Raw genomic sequence first — 24,174 nt, 5'->3', positions numbered from 1 at the left:
TTAGCACCCAAAGAAGCGCACGACCTGCACCGACGTGCTCGTCGAGCCCATTGACAAGTACGCCACGCTGCCATCCGGGAACGTCTTCAGTGCCTGGTAGCGGTTGCCGACCACCTTGCTGTCCACCGTCACCTTCTCGCTGATGGCAGAGCCCGAGGCAGCATCCAGAACCTGCGCGTAGATCGTGCGGCCACTCGATTCGTACTCGAGGTCACCGCTTGTGGAGCTGCCTTCCCACACGGCCAACAAACCGCCGTCGCCAATAGAGGCAAGGTGAGGAGCGCGCTCATTGGCGTCGGTGCCACCAAGAATGATGTCGTCAGTGGCCTCGGCGTCCATCGAGAAGTGGATGAGATGGACGCGGGCGTTGTCTTCGTCGCTGTCCGAGGTGCTGTTGCTGACGGTGGCCCAGTATTTCTTACTGGAGGAGTCGCTGTCAGGAACGATGTCGCCGAGGTTAGCAGCGTCAAGATCGACCGGGTAGATAGTCGTGTCCCAGTCGTTGGGCGGCATGATGCGGTTGTTGCTGTCCGTCTTGCAGATCATGGCGTAGTCGTCGGTGCGGTTGTCGTAGGTAATACGCTCGTAACCGGAGTGCGAGCAGCCCCAGTCGAACGAGTCCGTGTCCGACGTGACGGCGCCAGTTGAGTCCACGACCTTCATGCGGTCGCCCTGGTGGATGTTGATGCAGCTATCCTCCGAAACGGACAGCGCGCAGCCAAAGTACGCAGCCCAGTTCGATCCGTCGTATGCCAGCCGGCCGTGGTGAGCGTACCACCAGATCATGTACACCTCTTCACCAGTAGCGGAGGAGGAGTAAGGTGGCAGTGAAGAGCTCGACGACGTCAGCTTCGTGGCCCATGTCTCCGTCGATCCATCGTAGCGCACCAAGTACATGTCGTAACAAGGGACGGCCGGGCTGGGCGCCGTACCACACAGGTTGCTGGGGTCACCGCAGTTTAGAGTGCCTCCGCCCTCAGCGTCTCTCGTGCCGAGCAGCACGAAACCATCATCGTCAGCGTGAATATCAGCGAAGTCCACGAGCGGCACCTCCACAGCGGCGGTGCTGCTCACCAGAGCGTCGTCGGAGTCCAGCTCACGGACGATGACGTTGTCACCGCTCTGGAAGGCGATGCGCGAGCCACCCGAAGGCAGCGACGCGATAGCGACGACCGTAAGGCCAGCCTCGTCCTCGTTGTTCTCCACCGTCTCACCGACGGTAACTTCGGTGATACGCACGCGGGGCGTACTGCAGAACCCAGAGCTCGAAGACGCAGAAGCAGCGGTCGAAGAAGTGGTGGTCGTGGAAGCCGCAGAACTAGAAGCCGTGGAAGTAGCAGAGCTAGAAGCGGTCGAAGTGGTCGTCGAGGTGGTCGTCGGCGTCTCTGTCGAATCAACAGCGGGGTCGGCCTCACCCGCCGTTGAACCTGACGTAGAGGCTGAAGCGGCGATGCTTGATGTAGCACCCACAGCCGATGCATCGCCGTCCTCGTTTGAGGTTGTGGCTTGGCTGGCACCTACAGCCGATGCGGCAGTGGAAGCGTCCGTGTCAAAGGCGGACTCGGCACTGGCATCGTCGATGTACGACGAGGTGGTGGAGGCTGCAGGAGCAGTCGTGGCAGTCGCCGGAGCAGTGGTCTTCAGCGTGCACTTGTCGGCGCCGACAATGTCGTTGCTGGTTGCGAGTAGAGCGGCCGCGGTCGCCAATAGGACGGTGTAGAGATGCATGCTGCCGTGCTGGTCCGATGAACTGTAGCGCTGGAAGGCCAATTACAGAATGAAGACGGATGAGGCCGACGAGGTTGCCCACACCAAGTCACCTCCACAGCTCCTGTGTCGAGCTCACGCGCGAAGAGCCTCGATGAACCGCAGCTGTGGTGGCGTGCCTTTGCCATGGCCATCATAACGTATCAATTGCTCGCTCGGCACCGGGCTCACAGTGTTCGCGGGCCAATAATGGTTTTCAATGCCTTGCTTCCGGGACAGCATCTGCGCTCATTCGGTTCCGAGGCGATCATGGCAATACGGCGGAATCGTCATGCTGACCGCCACCGTTAACGGCGTCTACCTCTATGGGGAAGCTCCATTCTTGATGAGACTGAGCGACGCAAGTCTCGGTGACGTCGCACGAGGATGTCCAAGCAGAGTCATGTGGATCGACACTCGGACAAGTCTGACGTGACAAAGGCAAAGGCAAGCCCGACTCAACGGTGCTAAGTGCTTCATCCAGTGACATCGAGACGCCAAGAGCGCTGTTTGGTCCGCCAGTCTGCGGATCGGTCGTTCCAGCTGGACGTCACGCGTTACAAGGCAACACGGAAAGAGCCGCGACGGCGAAAAGTGTATCTCGTCACGTGAGGCTACAGAGAATCACGTTGGACGAGGGGGATGACTATGAAGTGCATGTGGTTGCCTCGAGGCGCAAGGCGCAGCAATCCCTACAACGGGTCGCATTTAAAACGTTTATTGGGACCTGCGAGTTGGCGGCGCACCTGTTCCTCAACACCAGACGCCGCATACTCTACCCCTGTCACGCTTATGCTGACTCAACACTTGCAGCGAGCATCGACAGCTGAATCAGCGATAGTTGGTGCGTGTGGCTTGCAGCTCCGCGCCGACACCCAGACTGCTGTTCCGCTAGCACCGGCGCCAGCATCCAGAATTCTCGGAAGGTTGAGCTGCATCTGAGCCTGAGCTGGCGCTTCAAAGTTCAATTGATCCGGCTGGGATGCGCGCTCACGGCTGCTCTGATGAGCGAGGACATGCAAATCTGTGAGCTCAAAACATGAGCCGTAAAAGTGGGGCTAGAGTAAGCTAAAGTACATGCAGACGTCCCTCTCAGTAAACGCAGTGGGTCTATTGAAGCGATTTCAGAGGGATTATATATGATACTGGTAAATGAGTGATCTGTATCTCATTCCGTGATCAGATATGACAGGGTATTGAAACGATGAGGTGCGTTTACTTTGAAGAACCTCTGTGCATGTTTCCTCCATAATTTGTTTACCGTTGTTGCTGGTAGGCATCCGGAGGCTGGTCACCGCCTACCGGTACAACAACTTTATCCTCTCACTCTCTACACCGTAGAGGCTGCGCTACGTGGCCAACCTGCTCGGTCTCTGATGTCGGCCCTTGGTGTCCGAACCTTTTGGACCAGAAATTCGATGGTGGGCACCACTTCGCGATCAGCTCCAGCGCGCGAACAGCGCAAAAGCCGTGGCGATTCATTCCTCTTTTTGCCGTCCGTCAGCGATGCGCCTGTACCACGTGATCATTGCGACTGCGCTTCTCGCTGCTAGCGGAGACTTTGCTGGGGCCGACATCTGCAGGTACAGGACCTTGGCTCCTTGGAATCCTTGGACTCCTTGGGCACCAATGATCCCCAATGCTCCTGCATCTTCCACCGCTTCGTCGTTCTCTTTCGAGGACACCTCTAGTGGACCTGCCGACGACACCAACGAGGCTAGTTCTTTTGGGCAAGCATCCGATGAGGCGGAGGCCCCAGTCGCTCAGATAACCACGGACGCTCCAGCAACGACCGACTCCTCTGCGACCACGGACGCTCCAGCAACGATCGACTCCTCTGCGACCACCGACGCCTCTACTACCACCGACGCGCCCACGACTACGGACGCTCCTTCGTCCGGAACAGATGCCTCTACGGCTACGACGACAGCTCCATCCGCCGCGACGAACTCCAGCAGCAGCGCTACGTCTTCGGACAACTCAAAGCTCTGCAGCAAGCCGCGCGTGCGCATCACGGAGGTCGATCTCGGTGTGGCGGTGGACGCGAGCGAAGACGAAGTGAACCTCAAGGTCGTGGCTATCGCGTCGCTGCCTTCGGGTGGCTCGCGAATCGCCTTTCACAGCGGTGATAATGTCATTGTCCGTGAGCTGGACGAGAATGATAAGCTCGTCAGCAGCTCGGCGGCGGTGAAGGTGCCGCTACACGACTTTGCCGACATCTACGCCGACAAGGAAGGGTTCGTGTTGCTCGGTACGAGAGACGCCGAGGGCGGAGGCACTCTCAACTGCGGTAACCCGAGCAACCTGTGCGGCACCGCCCCCAACCCGGCCGTCCCCTGTTACGACATGTACATGGTACGCTACGATGGATCGAAAGAGACGTGGGCCACGAAGCTGACGTCGTCCAGCGCGTCGCTGCCGCCCTACTCGTCGTCCAAGACGGGCGAGGACGTGTACATGATCTGGTGGTACGCGCACCACGGCCGCATCGCATCTGATGGCACGAACTGGGCCGCGTACTTTGGCTGTGCTATCTCGACGTCGGAAAGTGGCTGCATCAACATTCACCAGGGTGACCGCATGAAGGTGGTTGACCCGTCAGGTAAGATTGCCACCAACACGGACTCGTTCGACTGGGGCTGCTCGCACTCTGGCTACGAACGTATCACGTACGATAGCCGCAAGAAAGGATATGCCTCCATTTGCAAGACCGACAGCAACAACCGCATCATGCCGCCTAACGACTGGGGAACCACCATCTATCCTGTTGATTTGGCTGCTGCCAACCTGGGCGACATCGTGCCAGACGCCGACGCGTCGAGTAAGAAGTACTGGGCCACGGTGAGCAACGGCGAGGGCGAGAACGCCAAGGTGCACCTGATCCACTTTGCAATCAACGCGGCATCGGACAACGACATCACGCTAGGCGGCACGGACGCCAACGAGCGAGCTCCGCACCTTGCACCGATCGGTGACAGCGGCATGTTGGCCATGTGGGAGGGCAGCTCGGCGAGCGGCGACCTGGTCGAAGGCGGTGACCGCACGATCTACGCTCAGGTGCTGGACGCGTCAACAGGCAAGGGCATCAGCAGCAAGGTGACGGTGGACAAATCGGTGGTGGGCAACCGCTACCAGGCTCTGAAGAGCTTCCCGGACGGCAGTGTTGCGTATCTGTCGAAGGGCACGACGGACACATCGGTGCAGGTTGTGCGTTTCTTTGGCTGCTAAGACCTAGAGAAGCAAGCGTGGATGTTGGTACAGTACTATGCAAGGGTATGCTTAGTGTATAAGCTCGTGACGTATGAATGTTAAGGCCTCCTTCAGCATTGTCGTTGTATGCTGCGATCATGCTGTGTTTGTTCCGCTGGGCCACCGAGCTGAAGCTCATTTTCTAGGGCTTGACAGTTGGGTCGATCAAATCCAATGCCAGCGCTTCTTGTTTGTGCGCGCCTCAATGCCTTGCCAATGGCAGTGCCATGAGCTGCCGACTGATCTGGAATCCAGACTGGAGATCTGCGACAGCACATGGTAAACACACGAACAGTGTTTTCACACAGCAAATCATTTGACTTGGCTACTGTATGGTTTTGACCTACCAGCGTCGCAATAAGGCATAATCGAGGATTACAGAGGTACATGTAAGGCAAAAGAACCAGCCGCTCTATGGAGATAGAACATATCGCCCTCACGCTTTCGGCTCCAGCGGCCCCCCCCCTCTGCCCCTGTCTTCGCCGTGACGCTGCGGGAGCGCGCTCCGGGACAGTGCGAGGTAGGTCGGGCCGCGGTTATGGTTAACCGTAACCGCGTCGGACTCCAACTGACTGTGTGTTATCCCAGCGATTGGCTTGTGTTTGAGCTACTTTCTGGAGATCTGCTGGTTACAATCGCTGCCTTCGGCACAAAGTGAGCCCTATCTGGATATCCTGTGAAACCTCGGTTGGTGTGGCTGTCTTCAGGAAGCCACTTCCTTCATCACTCAGGTGAGTGGACCGATACAGTAAAGCGGCCGCCACACACCTGAACGACCTCTTTGCCCATAAGGGGACTCATTTCGAGGGACAGATCCGTGTCTTCGCTCTTGGGAACCAACCCATGCTTCGTAAGCATTGCTTCCTTCCTGCGCACATCATCAACATATTTCACGCAACGGCTCTAATCGAATCGACTAATCTGTAGGCTAACCACTCAAGTCCTGCCTCATTCTGCAATCGTCTCGCAGGACCACAAGCGCAAGTAGTCGAGGAGCGACAGATGCGTCTTCAGTACGTAGGAGTGGTGGCTGCCGCTGCTCTGGCTGCGAGCATCGATGGACTCCAGATCGTCCCCAATTCGGCCAAGTCCACCTCGTTGCGAGCGAGTGCTGACGTTCGGTACCCACCGTACGTCGAAGGCCAGGGCGATCGGTTCCTGATCAGTGAAGCTAAGAACGAAGCGCCCACCAAAGCTCCGACTGGCTACGAGTATTCCGCGCTCCAGGAAGAAGGCGACGTCTCTCAACTCCAGGAAGACGACGATGACTATGAAGATTATAGCGCTGCCTCCGACAGTTCGACGTCGGATGAGAACGAGAGGCTCTTTGGAAGAAAGAAGAAGAAGAAGAAAAAAAGTAAAAGCAAAGCGACGGAGACACCAACACCGACGCCAACACCGACGCCGACGGGTACCGGAACTCCCCAGCCGACACCGACAGGTACCGGGACACCCCAACCGACAGCGAGGACTCCGTCGCCCTCTACTCAGCCTCCTAAAGCGGTCAAACGTTTTATCTCCTGGCTCAACCGAGTTTTTGGCGATTAAAGAAATCAAGTTCTTCAATATCAGGCCAAGCCGTCGCCTAACAGACAAACAGAAGCACTACACATTTTTAATCTGGATTTCTGCATCGCACATCGATCGCTTATTAATACTTCAAGGTACTATTGTACTCGAAAGAATTGATGCTACCAGGATAGCAGCTCCTATACGGAGCACGTAACCTGTAAAAAACCTATAGCAACATAGATATAATATATCTATGTTGCTATAGGTTTTTTACCTTATAATATTTTTTATATTATAGGGCAAAATCCAGCATAGAATCCAAAAATGAGGTCCGTTTTGGCCAATTCGCAGTCGTTTTCCAGATATAGCTTGTCAAAGCTAGACCGTTCGCCAATCAAAACTTTCGCGAATTGGGCTGCAGTATATCCCTGTCGCCGATTGTACATCGTCGACTTGATTCTAACCGACCTATCCCAATCGAAAATGGACACTTTTCATTTCTAGAGGTTGGTTAATACTCGCTTGTGCTCGTCGATCTTGCTGCCGATTCCGCGACGTATAAGGTTTCACAATTAACAGACATGTATCAGTTAATAATGAGTTGCCCAATACTTGCCTGGATGACTGCTTCGTAGTTCTCCTTATAGGCCTTCATGACGCGCGCGACCGTTGCCTTCTTCACCCCCGATGCACTCTTCGACGAGTTTTCTCGTTCGAGTTCCCGCGAAACATGCCTCCTTTTGATATTTTTCGAGAAAAGTGTAGCATTGGACTACCATTTTCTTCTCGATGATTGTGAGCTCGTGACGGTCATCGGTCTCCTCCATCGCCACTTTGGTCTTATGGCGCAATGGCGGGGCCCTACATCGAAAAGAACATCATATGCTGTCCTGTGGTTGTTTTTAGAGTTGCAACGGACCCGTAGATGGCTGGCAGTTTTAAAAGGGCGAGTGGTTACGATCCTTGGTATCATCAGTTCTTTCGAGTACAATAGTATGTATTTAATATTCTGTAGTGATTGAAGGGGGGGGGGGGGGGTCATCTATGTCGTTAGTCTGTGTGGTGATTAAGGCTAGACAAAGACGCTCCCAGACTGTAGCTAAATCCGAATCCCTGCGTTCGTTTCCAAGCATGAAGCTGTACTGAATGAGAAGATGGTGACGAGTTGGTTAATGACACTTCAATAAAACCTCTCAATCAAAAAGTTGTTCGTTTCACTGCTGAAGGTCCAACCAGACTTCAGGTCGCAAAAAGCTAGCGTACAGAGCACGTATGCGTTAGGTTGAAATGTTGTTCTAGCAATCTTAAGGAATTCATCGACCTTTATTTATTTTCTTCAAGCTAGGATAATCTGGTACGTATACCAGCAGTAGATTGGCGCTGCTTAAGCTAAAGTTCATGCCGTCTACAGTGTAACCTGCTCCTTAACGTACGCCGCATAACCCGACGCAAGTTTCTTGTATGTCTTGTTGAGCTCCCTGTTCTCGCTCTGGGCCAGGCTGTGGGAGACCTCTTTCGCGGTAATTCCTCTCGTATACCATGACTGGTACAGTCTCTTCGTCTTCTTCGGGTTCGATAGCGCTTTCTCGAGTTTGTGCTCCATGAAGACTGGCCCGGTCTCTTTTTCACTTTCAGTCTGTTTCCTGTGAGGGGTAGTACGTAGAAATCGTTTGCTTTCGTGAACACGGAAGGCCTGGCCGGCCGAAAGAATCTTGACGTCGTCCGAAACGCTAGCGGCCGAGACGATGCTGCTGCTTGCGGCGAGGGTGGCCACAACCATCATCAGGACGTAGCGCAGGTGCATAGTGAACGGAGGCAGGACTTCGGTGGGGTTGGCTATTGCGTGGCCAATTGAGAAATGGGATCACGTGAACGGCGACCTTCACTGGGCCAGCGGCACCAACGAGCAAACGGCAACACTGGATATCGCCCGGGAGATGCGTCGGGTCTAGCCGACAGCCTGCCATTCATTGTCGGTACAACTGGGGTGACGAGCGAGTTTCCAAACCACATCTCGTGCAACCAGGACGGCGCGATGCTTTGGTCAGGCAGGATCACTGCGCATAATCATGTAGAATGGCGGCTTCAACACCGCGAGGGGACGATCGGCCACTCACGGCGGACGACAGACTCGTGGTTGGAACCAACAATGGCATGCGGCGTGCGGATGTACATGCATCTAAACGGCACGCTGGGGCGCAAATTACAGCATAAACAATGCTAGCTCCGGCTGTAACGTAGAGATGAAAATGTGCTGTACAGCAACCGGAAAAACACACAACAATGCCTGTGTGTGCTCGAAATCACCTCGGCACAGTTCTTCTTCAATTTAATTTCACCAGTCTCTCGGAACCCCTGCTGCAGGCATGGAAACAATGCATTTATATCTGCAATTCTCCTAGTACAAGAATGCTCGCAGGGTTTCGACTTCGACCTTTCTGCGTCTATGCTGCCCGATCTCGCTCTGCGTTTCTCCCATGTCGTCACTGTCTCCTTCGCACACAGCAGCATCGAGAGCGGCCACGGCCGACAAGTAATGTGTCCGCATTCGAAGGTAGTGGACACGAGCGGCTCGTCCGGCCGCCACTCGACTCACTCGGTCCAGCACCAGCAATTGCTTAATTGCATACTCAATCTCACTAGAGGTCACGTGCACCGATGGTAACTTCACAGAGGACCCGCCGTCTGCCAACTCCCGCTCGTCACGGCCAAGGCCGTTCTCTCCGCCAGGATTGTTGTGGCCCGCAGCGTTGGGTCCTGCCTCTGCCTCCGGGTCCTCTTCATCTGCTGCGCCTGTGTCCACGGGTCTGCCGTAGTCAAACGTACCGACACGCAGCCCGAAGCTATCCGGCACCCACTCCTGCATAATCGGGGTGTTATACGTCACTGTGACGGCCCCGACCGCTGCACTTTCAAGCACGGCTTCTTCGTATTTCTCCACCTCGGGTGGTACCGGGAACAGGTGCATTCCGATAGCGTTCTTGAGTTTTACAATTTCTTGGAGCGAGTTGGCATCTTCCTCGCAAACCAGGTCGATGTTGAGCTCACGCTTCGTCGGTTTCTTTGCCGGCTTCTTTGGACTATCCAAACCCTCCAACCAATCCTCGGCAGCTCGACCAGGGTCAGCTGCCGCCTCAGCAGCTTCTGCTGCTTCTGCATCAGCTTCGTAGTCCTTCAACATACTGCTCAGAATGCGCTGGAAGGACCCGCAGAGCGCCAACGACCGCTGGAATCGCACGTGCAGCATTGGCCACGTTGGGTGTGCCACCCAAGCTGACAACAGTTCTTCAGTAAACTGCTCCTTCTTGTCAGCGTCGCCCACCACTACTACATGCAAAAATTCGTCCCACTTCTTGTGAATGTGACGATCATACACGTCCGGCACCGTCGTTTTCAGCAGGTAGACGCCGAAATGACTTGCAGCTAAGTCGGAAGCGCCCAGATCAACAGGTGAAATACGCCCAAGAGGGTTCAGTGCATTAACTCCAGCTCTCCCTCTGTGATCGCGTTCTTCTTGTCGCTCCTGACGGAACTTCACCATCCGCCGCAGAGCAAACTCTGTCTTCACAAGCACCAAGTCCGGGAACCTCGGTGCAAAAAGTGCCGGGCGCATCGAGCTCAACGGGAACAACGCTGCAAACACTCCTGCACTCGCAGCCTGCGTCTCCGTTCCGCGATCCAGCGGAGTAGCTCCCACAGCTACATGAACTCTGCTCGCAATCTTGGTCTGATCCTTGGCGGACACCACTTGACTGCGTGGCCACAAGAACGCCAGCTCCGTGGCTTGGGACATGGCACTATCACTCCCCGTGGGAATCACCGCTAGACACGTCCAGGGCAGTCTCGCCTGTCCAGGCTGCCTAGCTCCTGGACTGTATTGCTGCTCGAACCGACGCTCTAGAAATCTCAGCGGAGCAGCAGCCGGCTGGACGTGGCTCGTGGGCACTGTATGGGGCTGCATCAGGCCAGCCGAGGCCAAGAGCCTCTCCCTGAACACACACTCGTGGACTCGTAGGTCAAAAGACACGGTCTGGAACTTGCAGAAAATGACGATCTGCAGTAGCACGAGGCTGATGGAGGCATAAGTGAGCCATTGAGTGGGGTAGACCCAGTACTTGACTGGGGCTGTAGGGTCCCCTTTCCACCTCTTGATCCAGTCTTTAGGGCCTTTCAACACCCACGCACTCTTCTGTCTCCAGTCCTCGAGCTTGGACGCCGCTGTAGGGAACCTGGCGGCCCACGCCTCATAGAGCAACTGTAGCCATGCTACCAGCCGGCTCCCCACGTCTTGCAGCAACTTCAGCGCGCGGCGCAACCTATTATTAGCTCGCAGCATTTCCTGCTCCTCTGTCGTTGCACCTCCGTTTTGCTTGCCCGGACTCACTTTTGCATGTTTTAGCGGCGAATTAGCGCTCCCGCAGCTCTCCCCGTCGCTGAGCGACGCCGACGCCGACGCCGCGGACGTCAAATCGGTCTCGTTCAGTGCGATGCTCTCGGTGGTCGATCCCTCGCTCTCCATGCCCTCGAAGAAGCTGCGTCGACGCAGGCGAGACGTCGGCGGCGGGTCCATCTCGCTCATCATGGCGCGCAAAGGAGTAAGACTGCGTTTTTGCCTGAACAATAATGTAGTGTACACCATGTTAAGTGGGTTACATAACTACTTATTATTATTTTATTACGAAATAGACCTCTGCGTGCGAGAGGAGGTGGTGCAGAAGGAACTGGGCTTAGATGTTGTCCAGAGCTGAAGGCCACCCTGCAAGATAGCGACAGGCGTTAGCGCTTCGCGCGTTGTCGGTTGAATTTATGTACGAAATTTGGCCGAAAGGAGACTTTTTAAATATGACCATGCTCTGAGGCAATTACCTGACCAACCACTTGGATTGCCTCAAATGGGAGCATGGTGCGCAGGGTTAACCTGGACAGATGACTGGTAAGGCTCCAGGGCCTAGGTGTTATTGTAAGACATCTCCAACTCGAAATTACCACACAGCTCCAACCCCACTGAAACATCAGAAGCGACCGAGAAGCTCTCCTCTTTCGGCTTGAACTATAATCAGAGAATCGACCTGGTATGAACATAATTGCATTTCGTTAGATTCCAATTGGTATCCGTCCATCGAGGTCTGGCATGCTGTTGCTAATAGAATTCTTATTATAATTTTCAGCTAGCGATGCTGGTGCTTGGCGCACTTGATAGTCTAAATTGCGGTTGTAATTGCCGTATACACAGGACATTGATGATACACATTGTGAATCAGCGTCACCACCCTTTTGGTCGGACTTGTTTCCATGATACTAAAATAAATCGTCATGGTAGTATCTTATTTAGTTGCTGGTATGAAAATGCTGTGTTGGCTCGATCCGTCGGACCGAAGTACTTCATTCTCTAATTCTACTCGTTGCGATGTAGCATGGATGGACCATTCCTTCCGATACTTAAAACTTCTCGGGACACACTGTGTTTGTGAGTGTTTCCGGTGCTATTCCAGTATGTAGTATAAACGTTAATTAATAATAGCGTTGATCTTCGGCCTTTGTCAAGGTCTGCTGTGTCCTGCACAGATGGTATGTACAACGGTGGATAGTGCAGGCCGTGATTATGGAGATTTTACCATCATCACTTGGCAAATGACGTTTGAACGGAGATGTGAAAAGGGCGACAAACATCGAGTCAAGGAACTACAGCCGAACTTTGCAGGGACGATGTCTTACACTGAGCGTACTCCTAAGCATCCATCATACTGCTAAGTAGATCAATAGCAGCCGCGCAAGGTCATGCCAGTCGTGTGCGAAGATCGAGTAACCAGTGCGTCAGGTTGAGTCGTTGTAAGTCTATCCGGTTAGTTTTCCTTCTATGACCAAGTCAACGATTGTGAGGCTGGCTTACACATTAATTGGCTTATAAAAACTTGGGCATGTCCAAGATTGATCATCACGCGGCGCGTGACGCTAATCCTTAGATAAACAATAACTGAACGGCTGAGTTGGCGGCGTCAGTCACTTTGAAACAATCGACGCAGCCAACACAACTACAGCTAACCAGAATACGCCATGCCATCAGCCACTCCGCGTCGCAGGGCAGCCCGCTGTACAGCACCCGGCTGCAAGAAACAAGTGCAGACACGAAGACTCTGCAAAGCACACGGAGGCGGCGTACGATGTCGCGGACTGGATTGTACCAAGCTGGCTCAAAGTCGAGGGCTGTGCGTGGCGCACGGAGGAGGCCGACGCTGCGCGTTCGAGGGCTGCGGAAAACTTGGGCAGAACAAGGGCTTGTGCCTCTCGCACGGAGGTGGCCGCCGCTGCTCCGTGCCTGAGTGCCAGAAATTCGTTCAACGCAAAGGTTACTGCAAGGCCCACCTGAAACGTTCCATGGCCAGCGACGCATTGAGACCCCCAATGACAGCCGATAGAGTTTCCTGCGAGTCACCACCGAAGACAACGGTGTCCAAAATTTCCATCGCGTTTATGATGAACCCGCTACCTCCCAGTCGGTCGCCGTCCAGCCCGCCCACGATAACATCCAGAATTGCGAATCCTGTGATAGGGAGTGCGTTGTAATAGAGAGTAAGTTCACGAAGGACCGTATTTCCCCAAAGTTACAAGCGTCCCAATGAAACATGCACTGGCTCCAGCGATATGAGGCTTATATTACTATATGCGTATGAGCGTCATACCTTATCCATGTATGGGAGGAATTGGTAGTAAAATCTAGATTAGACCAATTTTATAGTACTACTAAAGTATCACTGATACTCTTTATTACAATCTACAAGTGTAGTCGTTAGTAATAACGCAAAACTAGTAATTCAAAATATGAGGTACTAGTACTAAAATATTTACTATTTTACTGGATCAGATTCAAGCCCAATATCTTTAAGGGCATGTGGCGGCGCTTTAGCTGCTTTGCCATCTTTTCCCGCTCGTTCTGCAACTCCTTGCTGTATTTGTGGTCGCCCTGTTCATGATATTTGCAGTCGAGCATGGGCTCGCACAAGAAGGATGGAGAACCAACCCTCACCAGAAGTAATCACGGAACATCCGTGTCGAGTCAGGCCACTAACGTTGATGCGGCCTACCTCGCGGTCTCTGAAATCCGTACTAAAGCGACACTGAGTCGCAAAAAGAGCTGATGTTGGGATTCCTGAAGACATCGACTACCACAAGCCCCCAAGAGCTCGTGCTTTCATGTGGGGTGTGCTTCATATGTGGACGATGCCTATGAAACATACACTCACATTTGCACGATTCGAACAAAAACACAGCCATAGAAGAAAAACCTATGTATATGTGCCCACAATTACATGTACAATACCTTTCCAACGGTAGCTCTGCTCGGGGCCGCTGTTCATCGATAGTTTCCAGGAGAAAGTGTTTTCGACGAGACATTTTGTCAAGAGCTCTCTTCGCATGCGTACAAGCAACCAGCGAGCTCAGCGTCAGCTATTTGTCTACTATGACAGCCATGAGCTCAAATGCATGAAGAAATGCGAGCAGAATCTGTGGTAATATTGTTTTAGTAGTTCAATTCAATATGAGTTGTTTTAATTTTTAATATTACATTTTATTCGCATCATATTAGTAATATCAAAATATTTTGTAAGTAGAGCTTACTCTTCCTCAAACAACACCTCAATAGTAGCCCCTCAACAGCACGTCAGTACGTTTGTATAGATTATGCCCTACCCCTAACTTAACCTTATCGACGCCTCAAAAACGTTGTTTCGATCTGAGGATGTCACAATTGCTTAGCCTAGTTTTTGAATGTGAACAACCCTGAAGCGACTTCCTAACACTGAAACAACATTTTGACGTTATTTCACCAATGAGGCATGAGGGTTGATGTATAATACAAAATGTTTACACTAAAAAAACACGCCTCCAACAAATATTTGTACCAAATATTACCATGTTCACTTTTCTTGAGGGTTCCTTCTCGAACATGCGCGTTCATACCAAAAGGTACGAGTGTGAACAATTCTCTGTGACACGTGTTCATTCTTCAAATCTTCTCCCTGTCACCAGTGAAAATGGACGTCACCGTCTTGGGCACGGTTCCGGCCGTCGGCAGGATGGGTCAACACTGACGCAACTTGAAGAGGCAGAGAGACAGGGCGGTCATCAGGCCCGGTCTCGGATTCCGGAAGGGTACGACCCCAACCAGGTCGTTTACTATTGGTAAAAATGAGGTCTGTGGGACAAGAGAACGATCGACAGTGGCTTTTGAGCCTGCCCGGCCCCACAACCGATCTGGCGGCGTCGGCGGCACTCCGCAAAGAAGCAGCGGCCGGACGGGTGACACGACCCGTCGGCCCCGAGCCAAAGGACCAGAAGAAGTTAAAGGACAAGGACAAGAAGGAGAAGGGGTGTCGCACGTGCAGTCATCACGCCGCGTGAGATGCGCTGGCGGTCTGCGGATGACTCGAGCGGTCGGGGGGGGAGGGGCGGCTTGCTCCCGCTGAGAAGGTAAAGAAGAAGGATCAGTCGTGAATGTACCCGGAAACCAACGTAACACGCTGTATTTTTGCATTTACGGTTTGCTTGCGTCTGTTGTTACGACTCCTGCCTAGCTCCTCGCTTCTATACGGCACGGTTGAACCGTCCCATTCCGGGACGACTTGCGACATCCCCCGTGTCAGATGGGGATTCGAAAACTGGCTCAGGTAGGCCAGCAGACGGCAAAAGGCGTGCTACACAGAGTGTATACGAGTCTAGCTTCAACAAGTTCGCGGACTTTTGCATCGCAAATGGATTCCCGGACCCACATCGTGAGCGCCATCATGAGCTCCCCGTCGTCTTGGTGGCATATTTGCAGAGTATTTCTGCATCCAACTCTGTGTCATTGCAGACGGCAGAGAAGGCCAGGTCTGCTGTCGCAAGCTACTTCTCTTCTCACGAAAATGGCGACGGAACTGATGTAAACACTTGGAGTGTACGAGAAAACGCAGAAGGCGAGAAGCAAGGGCACGGAAATCCTGCAAGAGATACGTTTGTGCGGCAGTTCATGTGAGGGCTCAAAAAGAAGAAAGCTACAGAATACGTTCCAGCTCAAGCGGTGCCAATTTCTCTCGACATGCTCACTGTTCTCCACGCCTTTCTCGATTCTTCAGCGGGTGCAGATGGTTTTAGCGAAGCCAGTCGGGTGTGGTTCGAAGCTGTGTCTTCATTTGCGTTCTACGGTATGTGCCGAATTAACGAAGTGTTGACCCTCAAGTGGAAGGATATCTCGCTGTGCCAGTTTCGTGAAAGTACTATCGCAACGAATGAAGTGATCGAGTATGGCACGTATGCTTTATTCAACCACAAGACGGCTGTTGCAGAGGGACATTTGTACAACTTGCACAAGCTATCGAAAGATGAGACAGCCATTAACGCGTACATGCATCTCTGCAACTGGGTGGACTATACGACCGAGACCAAACGACACAATTGGTGCGACGAAGACCTGGTGTTTCCAGCACTAACTGGTATCAACAAGAAGGTTCTCAAGACTGGTGATGCTGGGACAGGTTGCGAGAAAGTTGCTATCGGTTGGGGCAAGAAGATGTCTGAGCAAGTCTTCATCACTATGCTCAACTGCATCGTGCGTAGCTTGAACACCATGGAAGGCAAGGTCTCTGGATATGCCCCGAAGCACTGGTCCAACAGTTGGTTCACATCTCACACTTTTCGTCGAGCTGGTGCTCAGTATCGTTTCATGTACGCTAAGCCTTCACGTCGATGGTCTCTACGCATGATCAAATGGTGGGCAAGCTGGAGTATATCCGAATCGACGGAGACATTGGTCCGGTATCTCCTCGACCTCACAATCCAGACTGAAGACAGTGATCTCGCAGATTGTTTAGCACCAGACAAGTCATACTTGTACGGATGTCCAAGTGCTCCCTATGAAGCGACCAAGAACGTTGAAGAAGATCCTGTTTTGAAGCGACTTCGCCGACTAGAAACGTTGATGCTAGGGATGAAAGATCAGATTTCCGCAATGGCAGCTGAAACTACCCTCCATTGTGACACCCCAAGCAATATTTCCGGAAGTGCGACAGCACCAGTTACAGAACCGCCTAAATGCGAAGCCATATCGGAAATTCCCTCCGTCAAAGACTGGGCTCATCTCTGCCTGATGTGGTGGCTCCCTGACAATTCTTTGCATCTGTTCAAACCATTGTCACAGTGGAAAAAATCTGAGCGGGCAAAGGCGGGAATCACTCGAAGCTGGTACAGCGTTGCGAAGTTGTTGGGCGAAGACATCGCACTGTTTGCGGGAGTGGTGGATGAGGCCGACATGACTCGCTGGAAAAACCACGTCCTACCAGTGTTCTGTGCCTACTATGTTAAGCACTACATCGGCGCTAAGGACTCCAGTGAGGGCTACACCATAACGATTGCCATGCTTGCTTCCTTTATCAGAAAGGATCGCTAGGGTCGCGCAAATGCTTCTCGCCCAGCCAAGCCGTTGCCTGAGTACTCTGCTTCGTTGTAAGCCTTTTGTCTTCTGGGGTGGAAAAGCTATCTTGCCAGCATGAATACACTTACATTTAGTATGTATAATTCGTACTTTCTGGTATGAACTCTACTTGCGGCAGTGAATGGAAGTCGTTCAATTTGTCATTGTTTGGTTATGAGGTTGGAGTTGCTCCTATTCTCACTCTTGGCTAGTGGTAGTTGACTGCCTGCGCTTCTTCTCAGACTCCACAAACTCTTGGTACTTAGAGCATGGCCCATGCTTCTCAAACGTTGCGATCGTTGCCACTAAATCCGCAATCTGCTTATCTCGAGCTTGCTGGGCTTGTTTTCGTCTCACCTGGTGATTGGATGAATGAAGCGCCGCCGATTTGAGATGTTTCTCAGTCAGTTTGCGACACAAGCTGAGACGGGCTTGGAGTCGGTGAAATGCGAGTTCAGCTTGCCTCTTTCTAAATCGAGCTTCGTTGAGTCGGTTCGTCTCATGAGCGTACTCGGCGTCGGTCATTTCGTCAAGTATATCTTGAGGCCTGGCCTCAGTATCGGAAGATATGTGATCCTTGAGCTCACCCATAGACATCGTTGTTGCGTTCCTGAAACTTTCAATCTCTTCAAAACGGCCTCCAAACTTGTTCCGTAAAATCGACATCTTGTCAGGGTGAAGCACCAGCATAATAGACTTATAGAACTTGGGCCATTCCACCACAGAAGAGCTGACGTGGTACTTTTTCGTACAAGTCTCGCGTAATGAGGTAAGAACGAAGGCAACAAATCCTGGGTCTTTGCTGATACCACAAAACGGGCTGGAACTGGGTTCAGGTGTCCAGCTCTTTCTTTCAATGGCTCGACATTGAGAGGGCTTGCCTTCAGCATTGCTAACTGCTCTCTGGCCACTTCACAGAAAATATTAATGTAGAAGGGCTATTATATCCTAAAATTGATACTCAACGCACCTTCGAGGCGACGAAAACGCTCGTACACGCGCTGCTCAAACCGCTTCTGAAGAATCTTATCTTTGTTGCGCACGTAGACATCTCGGTTGATAGCCTTGCGCGTCTTCGGCAGCTTGTTCTTGCCGCACACCTTGCGATGCTTCGCCAGGTTTGACCTCTTGTTGCAGGTGGAGCACTCGACCTTCAGCGCGCCGCTGCTCTTCTCGCAAGCTCTCCCCATTCAGACCAAAATTGACGACTGCACTTGAATTGGCTAATTTGTTTTATTTGTGATGTTTTGATTGGCTGAAAAAAAGTTATTTCATGTTGTTTCAGGGAAAGAAGTAGAAATCTATCCCATATTAGTAATATTATTAATGAGGCGAAATCCGGTTTGCTACACATTCCTGCCCAAGCGGCCCTGGAAACCAGTATTTCTGATCTCACGTAGTGGGTAGGGTTAGAATACCGACCCAAGCCTGGTTGGTAGCGCTTGCGTGCTTCTTTTGTGCATAAACCCCAACTATTAAATTGAGTTGAAGTCAGAATATAAGATTGGCTTTGTAAGAAAACCATAGATTGTTCGTTCAGAATAAACGAGATATCGGAATAATAGCTAAACACAAATATAAGACACATCCTCGTTCCTAGCTGTTTACTCCGGAATACAACTCTTAGAAGTAGTAGGTGTTCGTGATATTACAAAACTTCGCCGCAAACGGCGCTATACGTCGAGTATCACCCGATGATTTGTACGCGTCGACACTCAGTTCCATGTCAATATATGCTCCAAGCGCGATCTAACCGAGCTATACGCGCTTTTGTTGAGGTCGATAAAACGCGATAGATGCCAATATAGTAATAACCTCATTATAATCCGCATAGAACATTCTTCAGAAATAGCATAATATTGGGAAATAAACCACTCCACTATGCATTATTCGTTGCTGCGGCAAGTATGCAGTATGCGAGATAGAATAAGCGCAATGAGGTTCACGGAAGCGAGAAGTAAACTAAACCCTTTTATTGAAAGCGGCGACAGGACCAAGCAAAATAGATACCGGAGCGTATTTTCGACAGAGAAGCCTTCACACTCAGATTGAATAGGCAGCGGTACCTCACTTGACAATGAGAACGGTGGGTGTATTGGAATTGAAAATGGATCGAGTAGTGGTGCCAGCTCAGTTGATTTGAACTTCCGAGAATCCGACGTGGGATCTGATACAGATTGGGATAATCTAGACGACGTTGTGTGTACTGTTGTTACAATAGAAATGAATCTCCTTGTCAATTTGATCAACTTCGGCGATGGTGTGGTCGGTAGTGAGCGTACAAGGGTGACTTTTTCCGATAGATTCGGAGCGCCGTCTTCGTCGTGGAGCGAGTTTGACGTTTTGTTGGAAGTGTTTTATGGCTGAACATGTCAAATGCTGTCTAAGCGAGCACCGGCTTCCGTGAAAAAGCGCAATAAGCAAATCGTCGATAGGTAAAAGAAAGCGGGCACAACTCGATCCAGAGGAATACATCTTCTCCTGACAATTATGGAAGCACAACAGTACAGTGTATCGTATTGGTGTACACATGGACGCATGTGACATACTGATAGCACAGGGAAACGTACGCATAGTAAAGTTCGGAGGACACAGGGTCCCGTTAGAATTTCTGCTGCACTTACACGAACAGTGACCAGATCGTAGGCAATGATAGTGTCCGCAAAGGGGGATCTCCACAAAACATCATGTTGGCAAGGCGGTGTAAGACCAATATCCTGAAAATCACGCTGTTGAATATCCCTCAACGTTATCGACTATTTATGCAATATGTACGGGAGTTTCCACGGCCCGAAGGATTCTAATGTACCTGCAAGATGCCTGCTCTACGTTGGCTTTTGTAATGGACGTCATAATCGGACTTGATTTATAATCTTGACATCATTTTAGTAGAAGGCAAAATGCCGACTCTGAAGGTCGTACACAACCTGGTGGCACGTCTGAGGCAGCGAGTTAATATTGACGTTTGGGCGATGACTGTGGGGAGGCAGTTCTTCGGGACTGTTGGTTTGGATGTAAGGGTTGAAAGGCAAATGCTGAAGTGAGTGGATTAAGTCACTCTTAACCTGCTCTACTTGCCCCTCCTACTCTGCTACCATCTCGGACAGCCACGTAGATTGAACAATAGGGTTCCAGCCCGGAACGGTTCAAGCTTAGCCGTTCTTGACGGTTCCGATGCGTCCTGTAAACCGTGCATGTACGGGGCACACATACGCAACATCATCATTACCCGCTTCACCAATGCGGCTATTCCATTCCGTCTGCAGATGACAGGGCAACAGTAGATTGTCGCTTGCTCTCGTAGACAACTGGTCCACCCCCAAGTAGCAACAACACCCCAGACGTCGAACGTCGTGTTTGCTTGTGGCCACAATTCGCATTGGCATACGCTCGAATGCATATCCTTCCATGCGCTTCACTGCAGAAGCAAAGTCCATGCGCAGGCGTACCTTTTAGGTAATGCACGACTCGAGTCGCTTGGCGCCAGTTGCATATCATCTGGGCAATTCAGGTATTGCGACAATATTGGCAGGGCCACACCGATATCGGCTTACGTAGAATTGGCGATGTACAGAAGAGACCCGATTATTTCGCGGTAACTGCGCGCATCTTCGAACATGTTGTAACATGGTGGCTAACGTGCCAGGCCACCATGGATGGACGGACGGACGAGAGCGAGACGAACGGACACGGCGACGGGTCGAGGCAGGCCGAAGGGGCCACGGATGGAAAGATCTCGACTCAGATGAAGGGAACGAGGGACGAAAACGAAGACTGACTGCAGATAGCAGCTGGCGTGCGAGGAGGTCGCCAGCAGCGTTGATGCGTGAGTGAGGTGGGCGCAGCCGACGAGCGAAGGCATCGCTCACTTTGGAATTGGAGCTGGAGGGCGCAGAACCTTATCAATCTACGTCAACGGCACGAACGACGAACGGGCGCTAGATCCGCATTGGCGAGCGGGTTTGGGGCTTTGACGAACGAACGGATCGCAGCTGGTGTGGCGGCGCCCGCTGTGGTCTTTGCGCGGACGGCTCAGCCGACGGGTTGAGACGGACGCCCCAAACGGACGAACGCACGGAGCTGGGATTGGTGATGGCTTAGCGTGGAAGCTGAGGGAGGACGGACGGGTGTACAGGTAGGGAGGAAGCTCCCCAGTCTGCTGCAGGTTGCACGTAGAGCGGGTGCCTGAGTCGTGGGCCCGAGTGACTCAGTGGGCGTTGCTAAATACACGGACGGACAGGGCGAGGCAGAAGCGTAGAGACGTAGTGAATCGTAGTTGCATTGAACAAACACCAAATAAAATAGGCGGTGCTGCCAGTCGGGCACACGCCGACGCGAGAGACACTGCTTGTCCTCGACGGCCATCCGGGTTTTGGACCGAACTCAGCACTGAGCGACCAAACCCGACGTGCAGGGTAGAAGAAGACACGTTGCAATGTCATGCGAGTCCTGGCCAAATACCATTGTGTTTCGAACCGAGTTGGCTTCAGCTTGTCCAAATCGATCGAACATTCGCTTGATGAATTGCGTCTGTTTCATCGACAGCTCCCCCTTATTCGGTGCATTTGCAATGTCCACTCCAAGCACGAAACGGACATCACCAAGCAATGCCACCGTCAATCGCGAGCTTAATGCAGCACAAATGTTATCGGTCTCAGCATCCGTTGCGCAACCCACCAGGAGGTCATCCACATAAAGTACTATGTAAACAGATGACTGCCCGTTCTACCAACACGAACAAAAATACACTAGTCAGCACGGCACTGCATGAAACCCATTTCGGCAAATGCTATCCGGATCGTCTTGAACCACACAGCCGCGGCTTGTTTAACTCCGTAAAGACTTCGCCGCAGCTTGCAAACTAGTCCACCATCAACACGACCCCCTTGCGGAACAGCCATGCACATATCGTCGTCGACCATCCCATTAAGGAAAACAGTCTTAATATCAAACTGACGGATCTTCAGACGCTTTCTGCAGCAAACCGAGAGAAGCACACAAATGGTGTTGGTGCTTGCCACAGGTGAGTTAGTGTAGTAGTCGACCCCATGTGTCTGTATTTATCCGAGCACTACCAACCGGGCCTTGTAGCGGACAATATTTCCCTTTTCATCGAACTTGTGCGCAAATACCCATGTACAACCGATTACCTTCACACCGCGTGGGCGTCTGAGCAAGTCCCAAGTGTGATTGTGGACATGGGCCCTGATTTCCTATCGGACTGTCTCTTTCCACTTCTTCGCCTCGGTTGAAGCCATACATCTGTCGCAGCTGGTGCAATTTCATATTCGTCCAGTTGGGGGTGCTTGGGGGTCTGATTCGGCAACATCATTTCCATTTTGCGCGTTCACGTGTGCCTCATTGGTAAGTAACGGCACAGCAACAGTATCACCGGATCCAAGATTCATAGCATCCCCATTCGTCAGTAGCCTAGTCTGCTCAGTACGCGAGCCGCGACCAGATCGTGGATCACCACTGACGACAATCCAGTTTTCGCTCAGCGGCAAAAGTCTTGTCGGTTCAGGAATTGCAATAGCTCGAGAGGGTTCTGGAAGGTGCGGCAGGCGACCACGACTATTAGTGACCGAATGTTGAAAGCACGCAACAGCACTTCTCGGTAGCGTTTCACTTAAGCGCACGCCATCAACCAACCCAAATTGGACAGACAAATCCCTCCCCCGTAAGCGGAAACACCGCAGTCGGCTCTACAGCTGGAGTGTGATCTACTCCCATGACCACCGAGTCTCATCAACTTCCATATCCGTGGTCGGCGCATCTGGAGTAGCGGGACGTCTGATAACGTTCATTCCTCGTCCTCGTTCGCAACCGTCTGCGTCTTCCGTAGTACACTTCCACTATTGGCTAGCACAACGTCGCGGTAGCGCGCCGGCGGGCGCTAGTAAAGTGTAAAAGTGCGTGTTTTCACAAGTCTCTGGCCTTCACAGTCCCAAACATGATAAGCCTTTGAGGCGTCTGTATACCCCAAGAAAACGCACCGATGTGACTTCGCATTCCGTTTCGTCGTCTTGCACTTGTCTGGATGCACATACCCGCTTGAGACAAACCCCGAAGGTGATCCAGAGACGATTACGTCCTAGTAAAAGCTTCAACCGGGATTTGATCACGTTGCGCATTGTTCGGAATGGGATTGACAATGCGCGCCGCTGTCATCACAACTTCGCCCCACCACTGGCGATCAACTTCCATGTAGTGCATCATCGCCCGAGCCATTTCGACAAGAGTGTGGTTCATCCTTTCGGCTACGCGATTCTGCTTCGCGAGTAGGGCGTACTGGTATGATGCACGATTCCATTAGACGCGTAGAACTGATTAAACAGCTTGCTAACCTATTCTCCGCCATTGTCGCTTCGCAGACATTAGAGCTTGCAGCCCGTTTGAGTTTCAACGAGGGCCTTGAAATCACGAAAAGCGGTCAAAGACCTGCGCCTTCGACGTGATCAGGTACACATACACAAAACGGCTGTAGTCGTCGATGAATTTGAGCACACTTAGTAGTGAACCACCCTTGAATTTCAGCCTCATTGGATCACTGTGAACGACGTCAAGAGGACCACACATTTTCACTTCGCTGACTGATTTGCGTGTAAACGGGCTCGGTGGGACCTTACGTTTAGCGCAGCCACCACAGCCGGTGATCTTGTTATCATCTCCACGATCCCGTGAAGGAAGTCCACAGCTAACCTTCGGCGTCGCGTGTATCTTCGAAGTCAAAACATGACCCAATCGGGTGTGCCACAACACAGTATCGCCGTCTCGCTTGGGACTGGTGACAGCCTGAGGCTTGATCAGGCTCCAGCAGCTCCACATGTCACGTGAGCATCTTGCCAGTACTATTATCTCAACGGTATCCCTGCTCACCATGAGTGTAGCACAGTCGCGTTCAAATTGCACCAGCGCTCCACGAGCCGTCAGGGCTGGAACTGACATCAAACGTTATATCCAGTTGAAGTACATACAAAACATTCGTCAACTTGATCACCCGTCCATTCTCAAGGACAACATGCACGGACCCCTTTCCTTTTGTTGGTAAGCTGTTGTCCATTCGCTACCGTGATACTGATCGGTGCCTTCAACTCTTCCTATTCCACGAAGTGTAGCAATGACTAATGAAATAGATGCCCCCCCCCAGCTCCCAACGCAAACATGTGCAGCTCTCTACGCAGTTGCACCCGATTGTGGAGCGCTTTCTTTACGAAGAA

The 24,174-nt window shown here is 52.1% G+C and overlaps 6 protein-coding genes across 6 annotated transcripts; 2 read left to right on the top strand and 4 right to left on the bottom strand.

Annotated features, from left to right (window-relative positions):
• On the bottom strand, positions 1-1,728 carry KRP23_293 (uncharacterized protein; the record flags this gene model as incomplete). The annotated part of the gene is made up of 1 exon (XM_067887491.1): positions 1-1,728. One exon carries the CDS (start codon positions 1,726-1,728, stop codon positions 1-3), a length of 1,728 nt encoding a protein of 575 aa, XP_067750850.1.
• A 1,647-nt stretch (positions 1,729-3,375) lies between these two features.
• KRP23_292 (uncharacterized protein) lies at positions 3,376-4,974 on the top strand (the record flags this gene model as incomplete). Its single annotated transcript, XM_067887480.1, has 1 exon — positions 3,376-4,974. One exon carries the CDS (start codon positions 3,376-3,378, stop codon positions 4,972-4,974), a length of 1,599 nt encoding a protein of 532 aa, XP_067750849.1.
• A 435-nt stretch (positions 4,975-5,409) lies between these two features.
• KRP23_291 (uncharacterized protein) lies at positions 5,410-5,983 on the top strand (the record flags this gene model as incomplete). Its single annotated transcript, XM_067887469.1, has 5 exons — positions 5,410-5,515; positions 5,584-5,649; positions 5,703-5,726; positions 5,788-5,845; positions 5,923-5,983. The coding sequence occupies 5 exons, from the start codon at positions 5,410-5,412 to the stop codon at positions 5,981-5,983; spliced, it is 315 nt and encodes a 104-aa protein (XP_067750848.1).
• Positions 5,984-7,912: 1,929 nt separating this feature from the next.
• On the bottom strand, positions 7,913-8,311 carry KRP23_290 (RxLR effector protein Avh5; the record flags this gene model as incomplete). Its single annotated transcript, XM_067887458.1, has 1 exon — positions 7,913-8,311. One exon carries the CDS (start codon positions 8,309-8,311, stop codon positions 7,913-7,915), a length of 399 nt encoding a protein of 132 aa, XP_067750847.1.
• A 594-nt stretch (positions 8,312-8,905) lies between these two features.
• On the bottom strand, positions 8,906-11,089 carry KRP23_289 (uncharacterized protein; the record flags this gene model as incomplete). The annotated part of the gene is made up of 1 exon (XM_067887447.1): positions 8,906-11,089. The coding sequence occupies one exon, from the start codon at positions 11,087-11,089 to the stop codon at positions 8,906-8,908; it is 2,184 nt and encodes a 727-aa protein (XP_067750846.1).
• A 6,757-nt stretch (positions 11,090-17,846) lies between these two features.
• KRP23_288 (uncharacterized protein) lies at positions 17,847-18,144 on the bottom strand (the record flags this gene model as incomplete). The annotated part of the gene is made up of 2 exons (XM_067887436.1): positions 17,847-17,857; positions 17,925-18,144. 2 exons carry the CDS (start codon positions 18,142-18,144, stop codon positions 17,847-17,849), a joined length of 231 nt encoding a protein of 76 aa, XP_067750845.1.
• Positions 18,145-24,174: the final 6,030 nt, after the last annotated feature.

Source organism: Phytophthora ramorum (genome assembly GCF_020800215.1).
Source record: "Phytophthora ramorum isolate Pr-102 chromosome Unknown Phyram_PR-102_s0001, whole genome shotgun sequence".
NCBI lineage: Eukaryota > Oomycota > Peronosporomycetes > Peronosporales > Peronosporaceae > Phytophthora > Phytophthora ramorum.
Note: the sequence above shows the minus strand (reverse complement) of the source record. Positions and strands in the feature narration are given on the sequence as shown.